The sequence below is a fragment of the Vigna angularis genome, chromosome 1 (genome assembly GCF_016808095.1).
Source record: "Vigna angularis cultivar LongXiaoDou No.4 chromosome 1, ASM1680809v1, whole genome shotgun sequence".
In the NCBI taxonomy this organism is placed as follows: domain Eukaryota; kingdom Viridiplantae; phylum Streptophyta; class Magnoliopsida; order Fabales; family Fabaceae; genus Vigna; species Vigna angularis.
This window is the reverse complement of record NC_068970.1, coordinates 55,132,198-55,154,087: the sequence shown is the minus strand read 5'-3', so window position 1 is coordinate 55,154,087 and position 21,890 is coordinate 55,132,198. Positions and strand designations below refer to the sequence as shown.

Genomic DNA, 21,890 nt, shown 5'->3' with positions numbered 1-21,890 from the left:
TCTCAACTTAAGGTAAGGAGGTTAATGATTTTTCAATAGGCTTAAGGTTTCGGGAATGAGAAAGTTTTCTTTAAGGTTCAAAGGTTATACATTGGTTTTTAGGTTCAAAATGTAGAAGAGGTGGAAGAACAAGATGGCCTTGATCATTTGTAACAAGCAAGCAAATAGTTCAAATAGAGAAACTTAGGCAAAATCAACTGTGCTTCCAAAGTAATAACATTCATCAATAAACTATGAGGCACAACATCTCACAGGTTTACTCAAGGTTCCAAAATTTGATAAACATCATGCCAAGAATATTGATCACAATTAAAACCAAGCATCTATCTAAACAGATACAAGCAACCACAATCTCTGTTCAACAAGCTCAACCACATAATCTCAATCAGATTTTCAAAACAATTCTCAAGGATAAAGAGCAAACACAAAAGATTTGGATTCAATTCAAGCATAACATATGATCACTCAAATCACCAGACCAATTGCACAAGAACTATCCACAAGGCAAGTCAAAAAGAAATCAAAAACACAAAAGCTGAAAGCAGATAAAGCATGAAATTAAAACTGAAAAACCGGTCTAGAATGGACTCTTTGCAGCTCCAGTAGTGTAGAACACTACACTACTACAAAAAACTGCATAGATAGCGCTTTTTTTTATTATAGATAGCGCTTAAAAAGCGCTATCTATGCGTGCGCTATCTATTAATAGATAGCGCTTCTAAAAAAAGCGCTATCTATTGTCAGCAATAATAGATAGCGCTTCTTTAAAAAAGCGCTATCTATTATCAGTCACCAATAGATAACACTTCTTTAAACAAGCGCTATCTATTGGTGGTTGTCAATAGATAGTGCTTCTTTAAAGAAGCGCTATCTATTATTGCTGACAATAGATAGCACTTCTTTAAAGAAGCGCTATCTATTGGTTCAAATTTTTTTTAAAAAAAATAATAAATTTTAGAATAAAATATAAAATATTAGTTCTATTATGATATTATATACAAAAAAAATATAAAATATTGAGAAAAATATGACAAATGTCTCAAAAAGAATGTTCATTAATATAAATACAAATTATTGGTACACTAATAATTCAAAAGTTAATCGTTAAGTCGTCTATTACGTGTCATAACATATATATCCTATCAATACTTATAATCACATCACCTTAACATAGCCTATAAGCATGTACTAATTACATGTATACACCAATTTTCTCTAACTTCAATGATTTGACTTTCATGATATTGTTGACATCTGCAACTAGAAAAATACTGCAAGAAAGAGAAAATAATATAGAATTAGTTAATTAAATATTACTACAAATTAATTATGACGATAAAGATAACTTACATCAGTTGGAATTGTTCCTCCTTCACAATATGTAATAATTTCCTTCATATATTGGCACACGTAATACCCACAATCATTGCCGTTGGGTTGTCTTGGGCACTAGAATTTCAAAATTAAAAAGCATTTTTATAATTTGAACATAAAAAGATTCAAAACTCTAGTATACTCCAAACATGTTCAGTGCAAATAACAAATAACTATATACCATATACAAGTTTAAACTATTAATAAAAGGTTATGCTTTCATAACAATCATATACTCCTCCAACCAGTTTCACAATAATACATATTATTTAACTAACCATTACTATGCAACAAGGAAATAAGTCTTCAATAATTCAAGAGTACAAGTTATTCACCTAACCAGTACAATACAAGCAGCCATAATGTGAATTAAAAGGTCACATGAGGTCATTCAACAATTTAATTATCACAATCAAGACTATACTACACAAAACATACTAGAGTAATGTACCTTAATTGTTGTCCACTTGATATTGTTTGACTTAGATTTTGAAACCATGTTTCCTGTTTGAGCTCGATAGGTTTGTATAACCCTAATGAATAAATAAAATTAAAGCATGTATAAGTAACAACAATAAAACTAAAAGTATACGAATATGTCAAGTAAAAGTATACAACACATATATTCTTACATGTCAAACAATTTTTTCAAATCTTGCCTCATATTAATGTCTACCGCTATTGGGTCAAGATAATGAATTATCTCCAGTTTAAGATTGATTCCTAGCAAAACCCAATGTTGGCTGCAATTTGAAATGAATCAACAAAATTAGAATTCGTACATTTAACTTTGAAAATAATACATTGTTGATAAAGTTGTAAAGTAAAGTATTACCCGGTATTAATAGGTGCAAGAACAAACTTATCAATCACCCCATTATCAAGAAAAAGAGTAACTATTTTTTGCATTCTGTCTTTCATTGGTAGCTCATGTGTTGTGATTTGGGGTGATAATCGACTAGCAAACATCCTTTTTCGTTCCATATTTTATTAATCTATCAAGATTAGTCAATATAGTATTAGTAATATATACAAGTTAACACTATTTGCAATAACAAACTATAAAATAATATTCATCCTACCTCAACTTTGAACACACCGTATGTGTAAGAAAAGTTCACAACTGCAATTTACAAAAAGAATAACAATGCAATTAGTAAAAATGAAATCAAGTATTTATAAATCTAATTAAACAAACCAATTTCAGATGATCATAAGAAAATGAAAATGCACCCTGCTTTCAAATTCAACAAATAAAAATCACACTACAATCTGCCTACTTGGGAGCAACAATGATTGTGGAAAGAGCAATTCATTAAGGCTTCAGCTTTGATGTTGAGTGTATACTCTATCAGAGCCCGAATAAAGAAAACAAGGTCACTTAAGAAAAGAGAAGTAGCAAAGTGAATATTGTGTGGTAAGGTGTATTTGTCTACCTAGAAGTAGCAGTAAGGTTAATTAAAATTAAAATGTAGTAGTATTTATCTACTTATAAATTCAAAGAAGAATGTGTAGTAAGATGGTTAATTAAATAGAAGCAGTAAGGTCAATATTGTGTGGTAAGGTGTATTTGTCTACCTAAAAGTAGCCTTAAGATTAATTAAAAAGTAGCAATATTAGTTCTTTTAAAATATATAATAAACTTTAGTATGAATTTAATAATATTATTTTATTTTAATAATTATTATATTAACTTTTTAAACAACTTTAAAAACAGTTATTTATTTATTTATCCATATTATATATATATATATATATATATATATACTTTTATTAATTTACAAAATAATTAAAATTTAATAATTATAATTTAATAAAATTTATTTCTTTTAAAATATTTAATGAATTTTAGTATAAATTTAATAATATTATTTTATTAATAATAATTATATGAAGTTTTAGCTTATAGAAATGCTAGTTTCACAACTTCTATAGTTAGTTAATTTTAACCAGTAGAAAAGGGTGTGTTGAAAAGATTTAGTTCCTTGCATTCCTCTAATTTATATTGTAAGTTCTGTAATTATAGAAATGAGGAGCAAATTCTTTATAATAAGGAATATCTAGATTATATATGTATTACTTGGAACAATTTTATTCACACGGACAACAGCAAGGATGAAACACTAATTGTGAAGGCTTCCTATTTTATTTGCTGCCAATGCTTACTACACCGTCACATTAACTCTAGCAATTGAAGAATCACACCACACGGCCTAGCCATCCAATTAAAAGGGAATCTTCTTTCTTTTAAGAAGTGGGAGACAATACAAAAAGGTGGGCACCACTCACGGTTTCTTTTACAATGGCTTGGCAGCCCATGGGCAATGAATATTAAATAAATTGAAGATGCATGGTGGGAGATGAAAGGAGTGCAGGCAGCAGCACGCAGGAGACACAACGTCCAGCAAAAGCCACCTTGAGCAAAGGAACACGTTAGAGAAAAGCTGCACGCTTACTGCATGGAGGTTTTGGAATTTTTCTTTCTTAGAAGGGCTCTCTGTCACGGAAAGGGGGACACGTTTCTTTTATTTTTCCAGCAGCAAAATGCTTAGTTTCTTGGTGGAGAGAAAGGAAGGCAGTTGCACCAGCCACGTCCAACGCTGCCAGCAGGGAGCACACAGCTGCACACAACACAAGCACACTCCACGGCCTAGTCCAGCACATGCAGAGGTTGGAGAAGAAGAACGGCTGCTGCATGAGGAAGGACTCCACGGTCCAGCAGCCACACAGCAGCACCGTCCAGCTTGAAGAACTCACGGCCCTTGAAGAGAACACCGTCCAGCAAGCAGCCTCACTCTTGGAGCATCTAGCATGTCACGGGAATGAGAGGAAAAGAGCATAACGTCCAGCTATCATCCAGTAGCAGCATGGTGGTCCAGAAAAAGAGCTTTTCAATTGGACAATTGGTGCAGCATGAGTTACATTCCAGCTAGGAAGCAGAGGCAATAGCAAGTCCAAGCATGGCTGATTTCATTTGGAAGAAGTGGTGTTTTGTTGGTTGTGTACGGTGATTCACACGTCCAAGAACTGCAGCACGGGAATGAGAGGCAAAGAGAAAGAATGGAGGTGTCACGGCTGCACTTGGAAAGAACACGCAGCCATCCAATGGAGAGCACCGTTTTGTATTTCTTTTAAAGTCAGAAACAATAGCACATTGGAGAAGTTCACGGCTGGAACAACAGCAACAGCATCGGTGTTCACGGTACAGGCTTGGCACATGAAGGTACCATGATGTTGGAAGAGAGAAAGTGTCAGGGCCAGACCTTCAATATGTCCAACCACATCCAGGAGAACCAGCTGCTCCATGTAAAGAAAGAGGAGCTCACGGCCAGCTAAGGTGCAGCAGCGTCCGGTCTACAAAGAGCTGGGACGTGTTGGAACAATCCAGCCATCTTCACGCATCCAGCAAGCATGTCCAACAAGTCTTGCATCCAGGAAGCTCACGGTCTTGCTGGAAGAAGAACATCACGGCCAGATAAGGTGCAGCACCAAGCATCCAAGAAGTGGCAAGAAGCGGAAGCAATCCAGCAAACAAAGTCTAGCCCTTCACCACGGAACAGCAGCTTGGATGAGCTTTCACGACATGGCTGGATGGAAAAAAAGCAGCGTCCAGCAAGAAGGGGAGTGGTGTCCGGCTTGCACAGAGCAGCACTAGGGGAAGCGAGAAAGCTTTGTCACGGTGGCACACAACACCACCCATCCAAGAAGTGGTGTTCTCGGTCAAAGCAGTAGCATGCGGAAGTGTATGAGAAATGAAGGGCCCCACCTTACTTTATTTGGCATCCAGGAGCAGCAATTGATGGAAGAAATTAATTAAAAGATGATAATGGGAGACCAAAAACATGGGAAAGCTGGCTGGAACAAATGAAAGTGTGCACTTCCAAGAATATAAGGAGAAGGCCGTGTAGTGTTAAGTGTGAGTAATTTAGATTCCAGTAGCAGTAGTGTAGTATAGTATACAGTAGAATAGAGGGGGACATTCCAGAGGGGAGAGCAGCCCGTGAGAATGCAGAGAGCTGGATAGTGGACAGTGGAAGTGGACGGCTGGAACGTGAAGAGGAGCACAGCAGTGGAAGGCTACGGTTGATGTACAATGACTGATTTTGAAGCAAAATGGTGACACTTTTACACTGTTAATTTCAGGAACAACATTTTCTATTACTAACACATGACAACTTCGAGAATCAACACCATTGGCTTCACACAATTAAAAGTTCACAGCCAGATTAAAGACTTTGTTCCTCCTACAACTCATACTACTTTAATTGCCCGGTAAAACTATTTTATCATTTATCTCTAATCCTCTCCTATTGAAACCAGTAGAGAACATACCAGCAAACATGTATGACCAGAGTTATATAGCTTGAATCATCTATCACCTCTACACAACTAATAATTATTGTCCTTCGGAACAACAATAGAACATCTAGCTATGGTTTATCATTATGTTTCTATTTTATTGGAACTATCATTCAAATAGTTATTTTTGAATGCTGAAATTTGAATAAAAAATCCAAATTCCTTTGACTGAACATGATCTACGACACTCCAATCCTTTCTCTCACCTCACACTTCCAATCAAACATTGAACCTCACCTTCTCTCAACCTTTCTCTACAACTACCCTTCTCCCCTCTGTTACATTAACATTCCCTCTTCCTAACACTCAAACACACACTAATCCAAGTTGTTCCATACTTACACTAAGAATTACTCTCACTCATGCAAAACAGAGTCATCAAACTCAAATATTCACGCGACCTATGTGTGCTAAAATAAAATAACTATAACTATAACAAAATTGCAAAATTTAAAAACTCACCAGAGGACTGTCGTTCTCCCTCAGTGTTTGCCCTAACACAGAAGCGAGTGACAATGGGTTCCTAAACCCACTGCACGAACACAGAATCTACACCAATGGCGCAATCACCACCTGATAAAAACGTGTTTTCATGAAAATAAGGCAAAGGAGAAACGAAGCCGAGAAGAGGAGGGAGAGGGAATGTGATACCTGAAAACGAAAGTCCTAAAACGAAGGAGCAAAGGCCACACACACTGTTGAAAACGGGAGTGCACTGAAAGAGTGAGCAAAGACGTACACGTCAAATTGAAGGAGAACTACCGAAGGAGCCCTAACGCACTGATGAACGGAGGAGAAGGAGCCCTCTACGCTGATGAAACAGAGGAGAAGAGCCCTAACCAGTGGTGAAACGGAGGAGCAGCGCGAATGAAACGGAGGAGGAGCGCGAATGAAACGAAGGAGCAGCGCAAATGAAACCTTGGAACAGCGTTAAGCAGTGATGAAGTGAGTGAACGTCAAATTTCAAGACTCCTAGTAGCGCGAAGAGGAAAATTTTTTAATCGTTATAGATATAACGCGTACTGTAAAACGTGCTATCTATTGGGTCACAATACATCGCGCCGCGCTTAGTAAAAAACGTGCTATCTATTCAATTGTCATAGATAGCGCTTTTTCAAACAAGCGCTATCTATGGATATATTTCAATTTATTAATTAAAAAAATAATATTAAATAATTATAGATAGCGTTTTTTAAAATACGCGCTATCTATTATCATAGTTATAGATAGCGCTTGTTTAAATAAGTGTTATCTATTGTTCTGCACATTAATAGATAGTGCTTATTAGAAAAAGCGCTATTTATGCAGCGCTATCTATAGTCAATTTTGTAGTAGTGCTAGCTTCACTTTTCTCTTTTCATATGTAACATCTTCCTCCTCCAGTATCTTATACTCCGCAACTGCTTCACCTCCCCCATCAGTAGGGCCTGGCCCCCAGGCCATGCTACACGAGCAGCAAAATCTTCAAGTCATATGATTGCTCAACTCACGCATGCCTCAAAGGATGACCACTGGTGGTTTTGACACCTTTAAAGTTCTAAGAAAGATGTTATCTTGCACAAAGTGAGCTCAAAGTGAAATTAATATTCCATAGTCAACAACTAAAGAGAAGAATCCATCAAACATACTAAAAGAAAAATGCACAAGAAAGCAAAGAAACAAGACAATGAAATCCAAAACAAACAAAGACAAAAGTACATGAACAAAGAGGGAAGTCTTAGAATTAAGCTTCCCAAAGGTACAACAACACAAAAAGGTATAAAAACACATCAAAACGAGTGTGTGAAAGAGTGCAAAAGAATGGGAAACTCATCATAAATCAAGAAAAAACAAAAAGTGCAGAACCAGAATTTTTGGTGCTGGGCGCCCCTGATGCAGCTTGCGCTGGGCGCCCCTCAGCAGGGGGGGTGGGCGCCACTCAGTCAATCTAGTGCAGAGGCCCTGGTGCAGCTCGCGCCCGGCGCCCCTTGATAATACTAAATTATACCATATTTTAAGCATCATTTTAATGGCAAAATCAACTCCTTTCTAACTTATAACTTGCTTAATCCTCTTGTTTTGTCTTGTTTTCTATATATTTGTGTTTTTGGCTACTTTGATGTACTTTCATCAATAATCCCTTATTTTGTAGCTAAAAATGAGCTTGGAAGACTCTCCAACAAACGATAGAACTGGACCACGAAATTAGCACGAAGAAATGCCATCAGCAGTGCAAGAACGCTCGTCCCAGGAGAGCGGACGCTCGCCCAGAAGGCAGAAGAGTGGACGCCCGTCCAGAGTGGTAGCACGAGCGGACGGTCGTCCAGGAGCTGGAGGACGTTCGTCCCACATTGAGGACGCTCGTCCAGTCAGGTGTCCGCTCGTCCAAGAGAGCGGACGTTCGTCCAGGAGGACGCTCGTCCAGGAGGACGCTCGTCCAAAGGGGACGTTCGCCCAGGAAGAGGACGCTCGTCCAGCCAGACACGAGGGACGCTCGTCCATGCAGAAGAGGACGTTCGTCCATGCAGAAGGAGGACGTTCGTCCAGGAGAGGTCGTTCGTCCCAGGCAGAGAACGCTCGTCCAGCCAGGTAGAAGTGGACGCTCGTCCAGCCAAGAGGACGCTCGTCCAGGAAGGAGGACGCTCTGCCAGATTGTAGGACGTTCGTCCAAATGCGAGAGGCTCGCGCTCGGGCGCGAAAACAGAGGGGCGCCCGGGCGCGACTTTTCGCCAGACTTGAATTTTTCCAGAGAGTTTCACGCTCGGGCGTGAGAAATGGGGCGCTCGGGCGCGACTTTTCGCCAGTTTTGAATATTTCCAGAGAGTCTCGCGCCCGGGCGCGACTGACAGAGGGCGCCCGGGCACGACTTTTACTGATGTGGCAGACAGCTTATTTAACCAGAAACGTGAAGGGTTAAGGGTCTTTGGTCATTTGGAGGCGCGATTTCACGGCTGGAGCTCATGGAGGGCGTGAGGAGCTTGTGGGAACATCTCCTCCTCTTCCTTTGGGTCTCCTTCTTCTTCCATCTTCCATGTTGTAAGCTTTAGGGTTCTCCATGGAAATGGAGAACCAAACCCATCTTGTTGGGATTAGTTGTAGCCTTTGAATTCTTGTGTAATTGTTGAATGATTTGAATATATATATGCCTTTTCTATCAATTGCTAGTATTCTTGTTTCCGATCTTAAAGCTTGCATGTAATGGGAACGTTCATGGCTTGATTTTGGGGTTTTATGGATTATGGGAACGTAAGATGAAATCTTGAACTGAAATAGGAGTCCTTGTGGGTCATTGATTCTAGGAATGGAAGATGATTCACATGTTGTCTTAGATCCCAGCTCTTTAATGCGGGTTTTGCTTGTTAGATTGCCAAGGAATTGGGGTTTGATAAGGAAAACCTAGGCTCTTTCATCTAAGGAATTAGGGCTAGAGTGCTTTAGTGGATTGACTTTAGTAAATTGATAGAGAGGAGATAAAATTGGTTATACACAAGAGTGCATTGGTGAAAACTAGCCTTAGCAATGTCATTTCATACCATTTCTTGTCTTTTCCATTTTCAAGTGCCTTCAATACCAAAGTCCAACCTTGTAATTATGTATGAATTTACATTCCTGCACTTGTTCTGTATATTGATGTTATGTTATTGAGTCTATGTGAGTTGTTGATCGCACAATTTTCTAGTATTACGAGTCTCTTGGGAAAACGATACCCGGTCTTACCGGTTTATTACTTGAACGATTCGGTGCACTTGCTGAAATCGAGCCCAACACGTATTTTTTGTGCCATCAAGTTTTTGGCGCCGTTGCCGGGGATTTGGGGATTGAACCCGAGTCCTAGCAACGGCTAACAAGTTAAATTGGGCCTCAACAAGTTTTTGGCGCCGTTGCCGGGGACTCGTGTCAATACTAGACTTTTGTGAGGTTTCTAACTTATGTAGACTTGATTTTGTATATAGAACTAACTCTTTTGTTGTAAATAGATTTTCAGTTTTGTTTGGGCTAATTTGTGGCTTTAGCCTAGTTGTGTCTAAGTGTATGCAGGGAGATGTTCATACAAGGAGGACTGCAGCCTCAAATGCATCATGAAGACCCTGAGTTTGAAGGAAATATTAGGACACAAGGAGACAACTAGCTTGAGCATCACAAGCTGCCCCAACTTCTCCCTTCATTGAAGATGCTCCAAATGCTAAGTGAAAGATGAAGAAGAAAGGGAGAAGGAAAAGAGAAAGACTAGTCATCACCACCCTTTGATGAGAGACAAAGAACTCAAGCCTAGCAAGCAAAATTTGATCAAGAGGATTGAGTGTTTGAAGATGTCAAGGTAGTGGAAGGGCTAAAAAGAAGAATTCAAGCTTTGAGAGTTGATTTGGTGGCTAGATAGTTGTTCAAGAAGAGTTGGTGGAAGGAGCACACCAACATCAAAATCTGCACTTCATTGAGTAATCCGTCAAGCTAATGACGTTAAACAAGCGCTTTTGGGAGGCAACCCAATTTTCTTATCCTTTTTACTTGTGTTTGTGTGATTTTTGTGTTATTTGCATTCTTGGCTTATGTTTTGCATGTTTGTGTAGTTTTGCATTCTTGTGATTTTTGAGTTGTGATGTTGTTTTTGTGGTTTGTATAAGTGTATTAGGTTAGTTTTAGCTTGTTTGGTGTGTGAGTGCATTGAATGAAGGTCTAGAACAAAAAATCACATGGTGAGTGGCCAATTTCGCAGAAATCTGCATTATGCAGAAAACTGATATGGCGCCCAAGCGCCTCCTGTTGAGGGGCGCCCGGGCGCGAGCTGCACGAAGGCCATCCTGCACCAACTTGACCGAGTGGCGCCCAAGCGCCCCCTGCTGAGGGGCGCCCGAGCGCGAGCAGCACCAGGGGCGTCCAGCACCAAAAATTCTGGTTCTGCACTTTTGTTTTTCTTGATTTATGATGAGTTTCCCATTCTTTTGCACTCTTTAACACACTCCTTTTGATGTGTTGTTATTCCTTTTTGTGTTGTTGTACCTTTGGGAAGCTTAATTTTAAGACTTCCCTCTTTGTTTATGTACTTTTGTCTTTGATTGTTTTGGCTTTCATTGGTTTGTTTCTTTGTTTTCCTTTGCACATTTCTTTTAGTGTGTTGTTGGATTCTTCTCTTCAGTTGTTGACTATGGGATACTAATTTTTCTTTGAGCTTTCTTTTTACAGTATAAGATCTTCTTTAGGACTTAACAAGTTCAAAACCACCGCTGGCCAACCTTTGAGCCAGGCGTGAGCAGAGCATTATATGACTTGAAGATTTTGCTGCTCGTGTAGCATGGCTTGGGGGCCAGGCCCCTACTGATGGGGGAAGTGGAGCAGTTGCGGAGTATAAGCTACTGTGGGAGGAAGATGTTGCAGATGAAAGTGAAGCTAGTGTCTTACACTGCTGGAGCTGCAAAGAGTCCATTTTAATCGGTTTTTCCGTTTTAATTTCCAGTTCTTATTTGCTTTCAGTATTTGTGTTTTGGATTTCTTTTTGACTTGCCTTGTGGATAGTTCTTGTGCAATTGGTCTGGTGATTTGAGTGAATCATTTTCTATGCTTGAATTGAATACAAATCTGTTGTGCTTGCTCTTTATCCATGAGAATTGTTTTGAAAATCTGATTGAGATTATGTGGTTGAGCTTGTTGAACTGAGATTGTGGTTGCTTGTATCTGTTGAGATAGATGCTTAGTTTTAATTGTGATCAATATTCTTGGCATGATGTTTATCAAATTCGGAAACCCTGAGTAAACCTGTGAGATGTTGTGCCTCAGAGTTTATTGCTGAATGTTATTACTTTGGAATCACAGTTGATTTTGCCTAAGTTTCTCTATTTGAACTGTTACTTACATGTTACAAATGATCAAGGCCATCTTGTTCTTCCACCTCTTCTACATTTTGAGCCTAAAAGCCAATGCTAAACCTTTAAACCTTAAAGAAAACTTTCTCATTCCCGAAACCTTAAGCCTATTGAAAAATCATTAACCTCCTTACCTTGAGTAGAGATGAACATATATGTTAGAGTGAGGAGAATGGTCTAAGTTTGGGGGAGTTCTTATTATCAAAAAGGGGAGCATTGAGAAAACAATAAGTTGAGTCAAAAAGAAAGAAAAAGAAGAAAGAAGAAGAAGAAAACAAAAACATGAATTCAATGAAAAAGAGTTGGGAAATAGGTTGAGAAGTGGGTTATTCAATTTTGGAGAAAAAGAGATACTAAGCTATATCATGAATCAAATTGTTTGGTCTCTTATCTCAAGGTGCTTTGTTGTCCAGAAAAACCAAATTTTCTTCTTAGCCCAGCCACAATACAAGCCAATCAAAGTCCTTGTGATGTAACTTGCTTGTAAATGTGTTTGAAATTGTTGAAACGAAAGGCAAAGTTGATTTGTGTAACATTGTGATATTTGAGAGTTAGACACACATCCTTATACACCATTGTGCTTGAGTGAAACACTTTCTTTGGTGAGGATTGGTTCCATGCACTCATTGAAAACAACTTGCCATGTTTGTTGATCTATCAATTGCATCTATCATGTGACTTTGAACTTGTGAGCACCATGATTGAAGTTTAGCTTGCTAAGACTATATTGTCTCTTGAATGTGATTTATAAGTTGAGCAAGCATGATTGATTTTGTTTATTTGATTGAAACTATGCTTGAGTTGCTAGACCATTGTGATTGAATTGTTTGCTAGGAGAAGTACTTTTGCTTGAGGACAAGCAAAGTTGTAAGTTTGGGGGTATTTTGATAATGCTAAATTATACCATATTTTAAGCATCATTTTAATGGCAAAATCAACTCCTTTCTAACTTATAACTTGCTTAATCCTCTTGTTTTGTCTTGTTTTCTATATATTTGTGTTTTTGGCTACTTTGATGTACTTTCATCAATAATCCCTTATTTTGTAGCTAAAAATGAGCTTGGAAGACTCTCCAACAAACGATAGAACTGGACCACGAAATTAGCACGAAGAAATGCCATCAGCAGTGCAAGAACGCTCGTCCCAGGAGAGCGGACGCTCGCCCAGAAGGCAGAAGAGTGGACGCCCGTCCAGAGTGGTAGCACGAGCGGACGGTCGTCCAGGAGCTGGAGGACGTTCGTCCCACATTGAGGACGCTCGTCCAGTCAGGTGGCCGCTCGTCCAAGAGAGCGGACGTTCGTCCAGGAGGACGCTCGTCCAGGAGGACGCTCGTCCAAAGGGGACGTTCGCCCAGGAAGAGGATGCTCGTCCAGCCAGACACGAGGGACGCTCGTCCATGCAGAAGAGGACGTTCGTCCATGCAGAAGGAGGACGTTCGTCCAGGAGAGGTCGTTCGTCCCAGGCAGAGAACGCTCGTCCAGCCAGGCAGAAGTGGACGCTCGTCCAGCCAAGAGGACGCTCGTCCAGGACGCTCGTCCAGGAAGGAGGACGCTCGGCCAGATTGTAGGACGTTCGTCCAAATGCGAGAGGCTCGCGCTCGGGCGCGAAAACAGAGGGGCGCCCGGGCGCGACTTTTCGCCAGACTTGAATTTTTCCAGAGAGTTTCACGCTCGGGCGTGAGAAATGGGGCGCTCGGGCGCGACTTTTCGCCAGTTTTGAATATTTCCAAAGAGTCTCGCGCCCGGGCGCGACTGACAGAGGGCGCCCGGGCGCGACTTTTACTGATGTGGCAGACAGCTTATTTAACCAGAAACGCGAAGGGTTAAGGGTCTTTGGTCATTTGGAGGCGCGATTTCACGGCTGGAGCTCATGGAGGGCGTGAGGAGCTTGTGGGAACATCTCCTCCTCTTCCTTTGGGTCTCCTTCTTCTTCCATCTTCCATGTTGTAAGCTTTAGGGTTCTCCATGGAAATGGAGAACCAAACCCATCTTGTTGGGATTAGTTGTAGCCTTTGAATTCTTGTGTAATTGTTGAATGATTTGAATATATATATGCCTTTTATATCAATTGTTAGTATTCTTGTTTCCGATCTTAAAGCTTGCATGTAATGGGAACGTTCATGGCTTGATTTTGGGGTTTTATGGATTATGGGAACGTAAGATGAAATCTTGAACTGAAATAGGAGTCCTTGTGGGTCATTGATTCTAGGAATGGAAGATGATTCACATGTTGTCTTAGATCCCAGCTCTTTAATGCGGGTTTTGCTTGTTAGATTGCCAAGGAATTGGGGTTTGATAAGGAAAACCTAGGCTCTTTCATCTAAGGAATTAGGGCTAGAGTGCTTTAGTGGATTGACTTTAGTAAATTGATAGAGAGGAGATAAAATTGGTTATACACAAGAGTGCATTGGTGAAAACTAGCCTTAGCAATGTCATTTCATACCATTTCTTGTCTTTTCCATTTTCAAGTGCCTTCAATACCAAAGTCCAACCTTGTAATTATGTATGAATTTACATTCCTGCACTTGTTCTGTATATTGATGTTATGTTATTGAGTCTATGTGAGTTGTTGATCGCACAATTCTCTAGTATTACGAGTCTCTTGGGAAAACGATACCCGGTCTTACCGGTTTATTACTTGAACGATTCGGTGCACTTGCCGAAATCGAGCCCAACACGTATTTTTTGAGCCATCAAGTTTTTGGCGCCGTTGCCGGGGATTTGGGGATTGAACCCGAGTCCTAGCAACGGCTAACAAGTTAAATTGGGCCTTAACACCCCTGTTGCAGGGGGGGCTGGGCGCCACTTCAGTTTTGTGCATAATGTAGATTTCTGCGAAATTGGCCACTCACCATGTGATTTTTGGTTCTAGACATTCATTCAATGAACTCACACACCAAACAAGCTAAAACTAACCTAATACACTCATACAAACCATAAAAACAACATTACAACTCAAAAATCACAACAATTCAAAACTACAAAAACATGCAAAACATAAGTTACTAAAGCACATAACACAAAAATCACACAAACACTAGTAAAAGGGGTATTGAAAATGGGTTGCCTCCCAAAAGCGCTTGTTTAACGTCATTAGCTTGACGAATTACTCAATGAAGTGCAAACTTTGTTGTTGGTGTGCTCCTTTCACCAACTCCTCTTGAATCACATTCTAGCCACCAAATCAACTCTCATAGCTTGAATTCTTCATATTATTGCCCTTCCACTACCTTGACATCTTCAAACACTCAATCCTCTTGATCAAATTTTGCTTGCTAGGCTTGAGTTCTTTGTCTCTCATCCAAGGGTGGTGGTGACTAGTCTTTCTCTTTTCCTTCTCCCTTTCTTCTTCATCTTTCACTTAACACTTGGAGCATCTTCAATGAAAGAGAATTTTGGGCAGCTTGTAGTGCTCAAGCTAGTTGTCTCCTTGTGTCCTATAATTTCTTCAATCTCAGGGTCTTCATGATGCTTTTGAGGCTGCAGTCCTCCTTATGTGAACATCTCCCTGCATACACTTAGACACAACTAGGCTAAAGCCACAAATTAGCCTAAATAAAATTAAAAATCTATTTACAACAAAAGAGTTAGTTCTATATACAAAATCAAGTCTACATAAGTTAGAAACCTCACAAAAGTCTAGTATTGACACGAGTCCCCGGCAGCGGCGCCAAAAACTTGTTGACCCAAAACTTGTTAGCCGTTGCTAGGACTCGGGTTCAATCCCCAAATCCCTGGCAACGGCGCCAAAAACTTGTTAACCCAAAACTCTTGTTGGGCTCGATTTCGGCAAGCGCACCGAATCGTTCAAGTAATAAACCGGTAAGACCGGGTATCATTTTCCCAAGAGACTCGTAATACTAGAGAATTGTGCGATTAACAACTCATATAGACTCAATAACATAACATCAATTTACAGAACAAGTGCAGAAACATAAATTCATACATAATTACAAGGTTGGACTTTGGTATTGAAGACACTTGGAAATGGAAAAGACTAGAAATGGTATGAAATGACATTGTTAAGGCTAGTTTTTGTCAGGAGCGGCTGCAGCGGAATGGTTAGCGTGGAATAACAAACCAAGAGGGTTTTTAATACTAACTTGTGCCTTTTAATTTCTACTCAGTTAAACTTACTTAGCAATTAATATTGACAAACAAAGAGAGTAAGGTTGAGAGAAATTTGCACAGATGATTTTATCCTGGTTCGGATCTTACCAATCCTACGTCCAGTCGCTTATCTCAAAACAAGATAAACAGTTTCACTAACACAAAACAATTACAAACTACAATCACAAAGATACAATTTGTAAAAGTTTAGAAAACACCTCTCTTGATGCCACAAGAGATGAGACAACACCTCCTTTGAATCTTCACAAAGGATGAAACACTTCCTCCGAATACTTCACGAAGGATGAACACCTCCTCCGAATACTTCACGAAGGATGAACTTCCTCTTCCAAACACCTCCTTAGACACACCAAGGATGAACCAGCTATTCCTCTATCACCGTAGCAGTATATCACCAACTCTACAGACAGAGTTTCCTTAGCTGAGCAAGAGCACACAATTCTCAAGAGTTTCTGAGTATTTGAGCACAAGGGAAGAGTTTCTCAAGTTGTTGTTGAGAGGAAATGAGAGTCTATTTATAGACTCATCCAAAGACTCTTCCATTTTTCGTTTTCAGCCTTTCACACTGTGTTAATCGATTATCTACAGTGGTTAATCGATTAACAACCCAACGGATAGTTCAACGGCTCTAAAAACGGCTAGTTTTTCAAACGTTCACTATGTTAATCGATTAACACCCTTTGTTAATCGATTAACATTAATTGATTAACACCCTTTGTTAATCGATTAACGTTAATCGATTAACACCCTCTGTTAATCGATTAACACTGCATTGCTGGGCTTCTTCATGGCTCACTGGAAAAATCGATTAACACCTTCTGTTAATCGATTAACACTGCACAGAATTTTGCTTATGGCTTATTTTTACATCACTTTTGAATGTATACATAAAACTACTAATTTTCCTATGTTCATACAATTATTACAAAAGATTACAAGTCTTCAAAGATCATTCTTCATGAGTCTTGTTTGTTCTTGACTTGATTTGGACATCATCAAAACTTCATCTTCATCATTTTGCTAACAGTTTTCACCAAAGCACTCTTGTGTAAGACTAATTTCATCTCCTCTCTATCAATTTACTAAAGTCAATCCACTAAAACACTCTAGCCCTAATCCCTTAGGTGAAAGAGCCTAGGTTTTCCTTATCAAACCCCAATCCCTTGGCAATCTAACAAGCAAAACCCGCATTAAAGAGCTAGGATCTAAGAAACATGTGAATCATCTTCCATCCCTAGAATCAATGACCCACAAGGACTCCTATTTCAATTCTGGGTTTCATCTTACGTCCCCATAATCCATAAAACCCCAAAATCAAGTCATGAACGTCCCCATTACATGCAAGCTTTAAGATCGGAAACAAGAATACTAGCAATTGATAGAAAAGGAATATATATAATCAAATCATTCAACAATTACACAAGATTCAAAGGCTACAACTAATCCCAACAAAGATGGGTTTGGTTCTCCATTTCCATGGAGAACCCTAAAGCTTACAAACATGGAAGATGGAAGAAGAAGGAGACCCAAAGGAAGAGGAGGAGATGTTCCCACAAGCTCCTCACGCTCTCCATGAGCTCTAGTCGTAGAATCGCACCTCCAATGAACCAAAGACACAAACCCCTTCGCGTTTCTGGGTTAAATAAGTTGGATCTGACACATCAGCAAAAGTCGCGCCCGGCGCCCTCTCAATCGCGGCTGGGCGCGAGCCTCTCGGAAAAAGTCGCGCCCGACGCCCCATTTCTCATGCCCGGGCGCGAGCTTCTCCCAAAAAGTCGCGCCCGGCGCCCCTTTGTCACGCCCGGGCGCGACCAGCACACAAAAACTGGCTTCTGTGCAGAAACTGGCTTCTGTGCAGGTGGCGCTGGGCGCCCCCTGACCCAGGGGGGCCCGGCCTGACTTTTCAGCACTGCATCATTTTCACTTTTTCCGCAGATCTGCTTGCTTCTAGTGGTTGGTTCAGCCTTGGACATTATTGGAGACCCTTCCAAGCACATTTTTAGCTATATTTTTGGGATGTTACACAAACTATATATTAATATATTTAACTATCAAACTATCGATTACTTTCTAGTCACATTTCAATTTAAATTAGTTTTGTAAAATTGAGTTACATTTAAAATTCATATTTTAAGATTAAAATGTTAAAATAGATTGTAATATGAGTCATTATGGATTCAAGTCAAATTAAATTAGAAAAATTATAGTTTTTTTAAACTAGAGTTGAAGTGAGTCCAACTTAATTAACTCATAGGTTAAACATGTTTAAGCCAAGTTGAATGTGGATTAATCCTTAACCCACAAACAACACTTTATCAGAATTTTGTCAATTTTTCGTAAATTTATTATTAAAATTATTTACAACTTCTAATTATATTATTTATGATTTGATTTTTTAAGTATTAGAATAATATAATAATATTTGAATAGTTTAAATATTTAATTTATTTTTTTGTCAAGTTATACGATACTTTAATTTTTAACTAGTATATTTTTATAATAATGTTTGAAAATTTAGATAAAACTTTGATTTTACTATTATAAACAAAATGAATCGACTTAATCAATTTTTGTTGTACTGTAATAAAATTATAAAATAAATTACAAAAATAAAATATTCGTATGCATGCAACTCACTAACACCAATCCGTATGGGTTACACCAAATTACAAGATTTTTGACTAACCAAAAAGTGACTCAGATTTAGTTGACCTATTTTAGCTCAATGGTAAGTTAGTCCATATGAACCAAGTTGACTCACTTTAACAATCCTACTCAAGATAATATTTGAGTCATCCAAAGTTTATCTTATTGAAACTTATCTTTTATTAGGTTTATGTGTCACCTGCTATTGAATCATCATTAATTTCTAGTCTTATACTTGATATGTATATATTTTTGCATGACAGGATCTTGGAGATCTCTCACCTTCAATTAGAATTAAAATCTCTTTATTAAGAACCAATAAAAGCTAACAAAAAGATACTTTATTATACAGGATATTATCCAAATGAGATGTCATTTCAAGTAGAAAAAATCATGTTAACCTTGATAAAGAACATGATTTAAATAATCAAAATATTAAACATTAAACACTCTAAATAGAACATTACATAGGTGTCGTAAGATTAGGCCTAATATTAACCCATTCAGGAAAAAACCATGTAATATGTGTAAAAAGAGACATTATTTACTAGGTAAAAGGTTCACTTATTTATTGTGAATTATTATATTTGATAATTGTTAACTTGAACGTCAGGAGTCCTCCGCATCACAAGGAGCACATCGCTCGCACACAAGAACACCAAGAAAGATTTTATAGTGATGTCTAGGTCCCTTGGTTCAACAAAAATACGAGAACTTACGGAGGCAAATAATATCTATAGATATTAGAAAAAGATATATATATGAAAATAACGTAAAATTCAAAGTTAATTTGAAATCGTGGAGATCTATGTTATTCAAAATATGTGGGAAGAAACACCGAATCTATGCGAATTGGTGAAGTAATAACGTAAGAATCACATCTTCATTATCTTCATCTATAATTTTATTGAATTTCAACCTAGTTGTTTCGGTATTAAACTCTTTGTTTTATTTATCAGATTCATTTTATATAAAATTTGCAACATATAAAAGATCCAAACCAAAGGCATACACCCAGTAGAAACTTCATCTTTACAACTAACCCCTGTATATACTCTCTTAATTAACAAAACATATCATAAAATTTTCAACCAGATCATGGATTTCTTTGTGTTTCTTCTTTTCTCCCTCTTGGGTCTCTCTTCTTCTTCTAGTTCCATATTGGACCTTGACCTAGCCAAGTTTACGACACAGGAATAGGTGTCAACACTCTTCCAACTGTGGAAAAAGGAGCATGAACGTGTCTACCAGAGCCAAGAAGAAGATGCAAAAAGGCTTGAGGTTTTTCATAAGAATTTGAACTGCATCAGACAAATGAATGCAAACAGAAAATCAACCCATTCCCAATCGTTTGGGGTTGAACAAATTCGCTGACATGACTCTAGAAGAGTTGAGCAAAATGTACTTGCAAGATCCGAAGGATGTGTACGTCAACATGGCCAACAAGAAAATGAAGAAGGAAAAATTCTCTTGTGACGATGCACCTGCATCATGGGACTGGAGAAAGAAGGGTGTCATCACAGAAGTAAAGAACCAAGGGCACTGCGGTACGCTTTTTCGGTAGATGTTAATAATAGTTAAGATATGTATGAGTTAAAAATAAATATTTACGTAAACTATATGAGAAATTTTTGTTAATTAACTTAGGCTAATTTGATTTATAGAAGAACAACTTTTGTTTATTTTTCCCACTGAAATGACTTTGGAGTACGAAACCATGTGAATATAGGAAGTGGATGGGCCTTTTCTGCTACTGGAGCCATAGAAGCAACAAACGCAATAGTTACAGGCAACCTTGTTAGCGTTTCTGAACAAGAAATCATAGATTGTGTGTATAAAGCCAGCGGTTGTGAGGGTGGATATCACTTCCATGCATTCGAATGGGTTATAGAAAATGGTGGGATTGCCACAAAAGTTGATTATCCTTATACAGCAGAAAATGGCCCCTGCAGAGCCAATTTGGTTTGTGAATCCTTTTTTACCTTCTTTTGACAAATTGTGTTGACATAACCATTAATTACCCTTTGATCTCTTTTTTGTTTGTGCACCTTTTCTTGAAGTAGGAACAAAACACGGTTACAATTGTCAGTTTTGATGGTCTAATAATAACAAATTATAGTTCAGCAGCACTGTTGTGCGCCACCTTTGAGCAACCAATTAGTGCGGCCATGGACGGAAGGGATTTCTTTTTCTACACCGACGTAAGTAGTGACAGTATAATATAGTTTCAGTGTTGTTATTGTTATTGATTTGATTGATTTGTGCAGGGCGTATGTGATGGAGGAAATTGTTCAAGTCCATAGGGATAAACCACTTTGTTTTAATTGTGGGTTATGGCTCAGTGGATGGTGTAGATTATTGGATCGTGAAAAATTCATGGGGAATGGATGGTTACATTTGGATTCAAAGAAGTGGCGGGAGTTTGTGGGATGAACTTTTTTGTTGCTTTCCCAACAGCGACACATGTCTCTCCGCGCGTTAAACCTGATCAAAGAGTGGATGATTACTCTCCTCTTCGAACTATGAACTTCGTATTCATCAGTGCTTGTTTGCTTAGAAACAAGCATCCTATGTTTGATTCTGTGTGAAGCCTTACACATTCTACTTGTATTGTGAGAGGCAAAAATAAAACAACTTGTTTTTCTTCGAATAATAATGTTAAACGTCAATAATGGAACGGAACACTCTTTGACACTGTATGAACTTTTGCACAACTTCTGAGGTTGTCTTATTAATAACCTCACGTCTCTCAAAATGCTTATATTGTTACATGTCAAACATATGATGCAATAATGCAATATGTATAATTTATTATTTTTATAACAAAAACGGGACACATAAATGAAAGGTACAGAGTATTTCATCCTTAATTTACTTGCATGATTACACTTTTGTCTCACATGAACAAAATTCAGAAATCATTAATATTGCATTTGCAGGCCTTGTGTACATCTTTACACTATATAAAAGAAGATAATTTTTTTATTATCATCATGAACTAATGTATACTTACAAATAAATAGTGAATATGATTTTTTGAATAAGACATTAAGATACATCAATTATCGGTCTACAAAAACAATAATGATTATAAAATTTTTTAATACTATATTTTCTTTTCATAACGGATCAAATATAATTTAACTCTCCTAAGACAAAAGTAATGATTATAAGTTCTCATGATCCAAAACATTAAACAAAAAATTCCTATTCATGTGAGATAAATTATAAACCTTTCAATTATTTCTATTTTCAAATCCAATAAATCAACAAATTAAATGCAAATTCAAATCAATCTAACACCATTTTTTTTATTTGTAATTTTTTTTTCTCATATTTTTTCTTTCTTACTAAGAAATGATGTTTAAACCTAATTAAACCTTATAAAATAGACTTGTAAAGTGAGGTTTACATCCTCTTATATATTGCACACTCATCTTGTCTTTAGTCAATGTGCAATCTCTAATACTCATTCTCACGTTGAGACATATACATATCAAGCATGAAATTACATATTAATGAGTTGTCCAAAGCGGTCACAAAT

At 38.1% G+C, this 21,890-nt stretch overlaps 2 protein-coding genes across 2 annotated transcripts; one reads left to right on the top strand and one right to left on the bottom strand.

The window, feature by feature from the left end:
- Positions 1–1,175: 1,175 nt before the first annotated feature.
- On the bottom strand, positions 1,176–2,306 carry LOC128195350 (uncharacterized). Its single transcript, XM_052872619.1, has 5 exons — positions 2,210–2,306; positions 2,007–2,117; positions 1,826–1,907; positions 1,351–1,449; positions 1,176–1,271 (listed from the first exon to the last, which is right to left on the bottom strand). Exons 1-5 carry the CDS (start codon positions 2,293–2,295, stop codon positions 1,176–1,178), a joined length of 474 nt encoding a protein of 157 aa, XP_052728579.1. The 5' UTR covers positions 2,296–2,306.
- A 17,138-nt stretch (positions 2,307–19,444) lies between these two features.
- Positions 19,445–20,934, top strand: LOC108326009 (P34 probable thiol protease). The gene is given in 7 exon segments (XM_052872616.1): positions 19,445–19,690; positions 19,692–19,893; positions 20,076–20,308; positions 20,410–20,547; positions 20,614–20,644; positions 20,647–20,755; positions 20,757–20,934. Coding segments are annotated over 7 exon segments (1,137 nt in total).
- The last annotated feature ends 956 nt before the right edge of the window (positions 20,935–21,890 follow it).

What these genes read in the sequence shown, in the direction of transcription:
- LOC128195350 (XM_052872619.1), bottom strand. Translation starts at nt 2,295, where the DNA reads ATGAAAGACAGAATGCAAAAAATAGTTACTCTTTTTCTTGATAATGGG. An exon ending in TTGAAAAAATTGTTTGACAT is followed by an intron (nt 1,908 to 2,006) that starts GTAAGAATATAT and finishes TTTATTCATTAG; the next exon opens with GGTTATACAAACCTATCGAG. An exon ending in TCAAGTGGACAACAATTAAG is followed by an intron (nt 1,450 to 1,825) that starts GTACATTACTCT and finishes TTGAAATTCTAG; the next exon opens with TGCCCAAGACAACCCAACGG.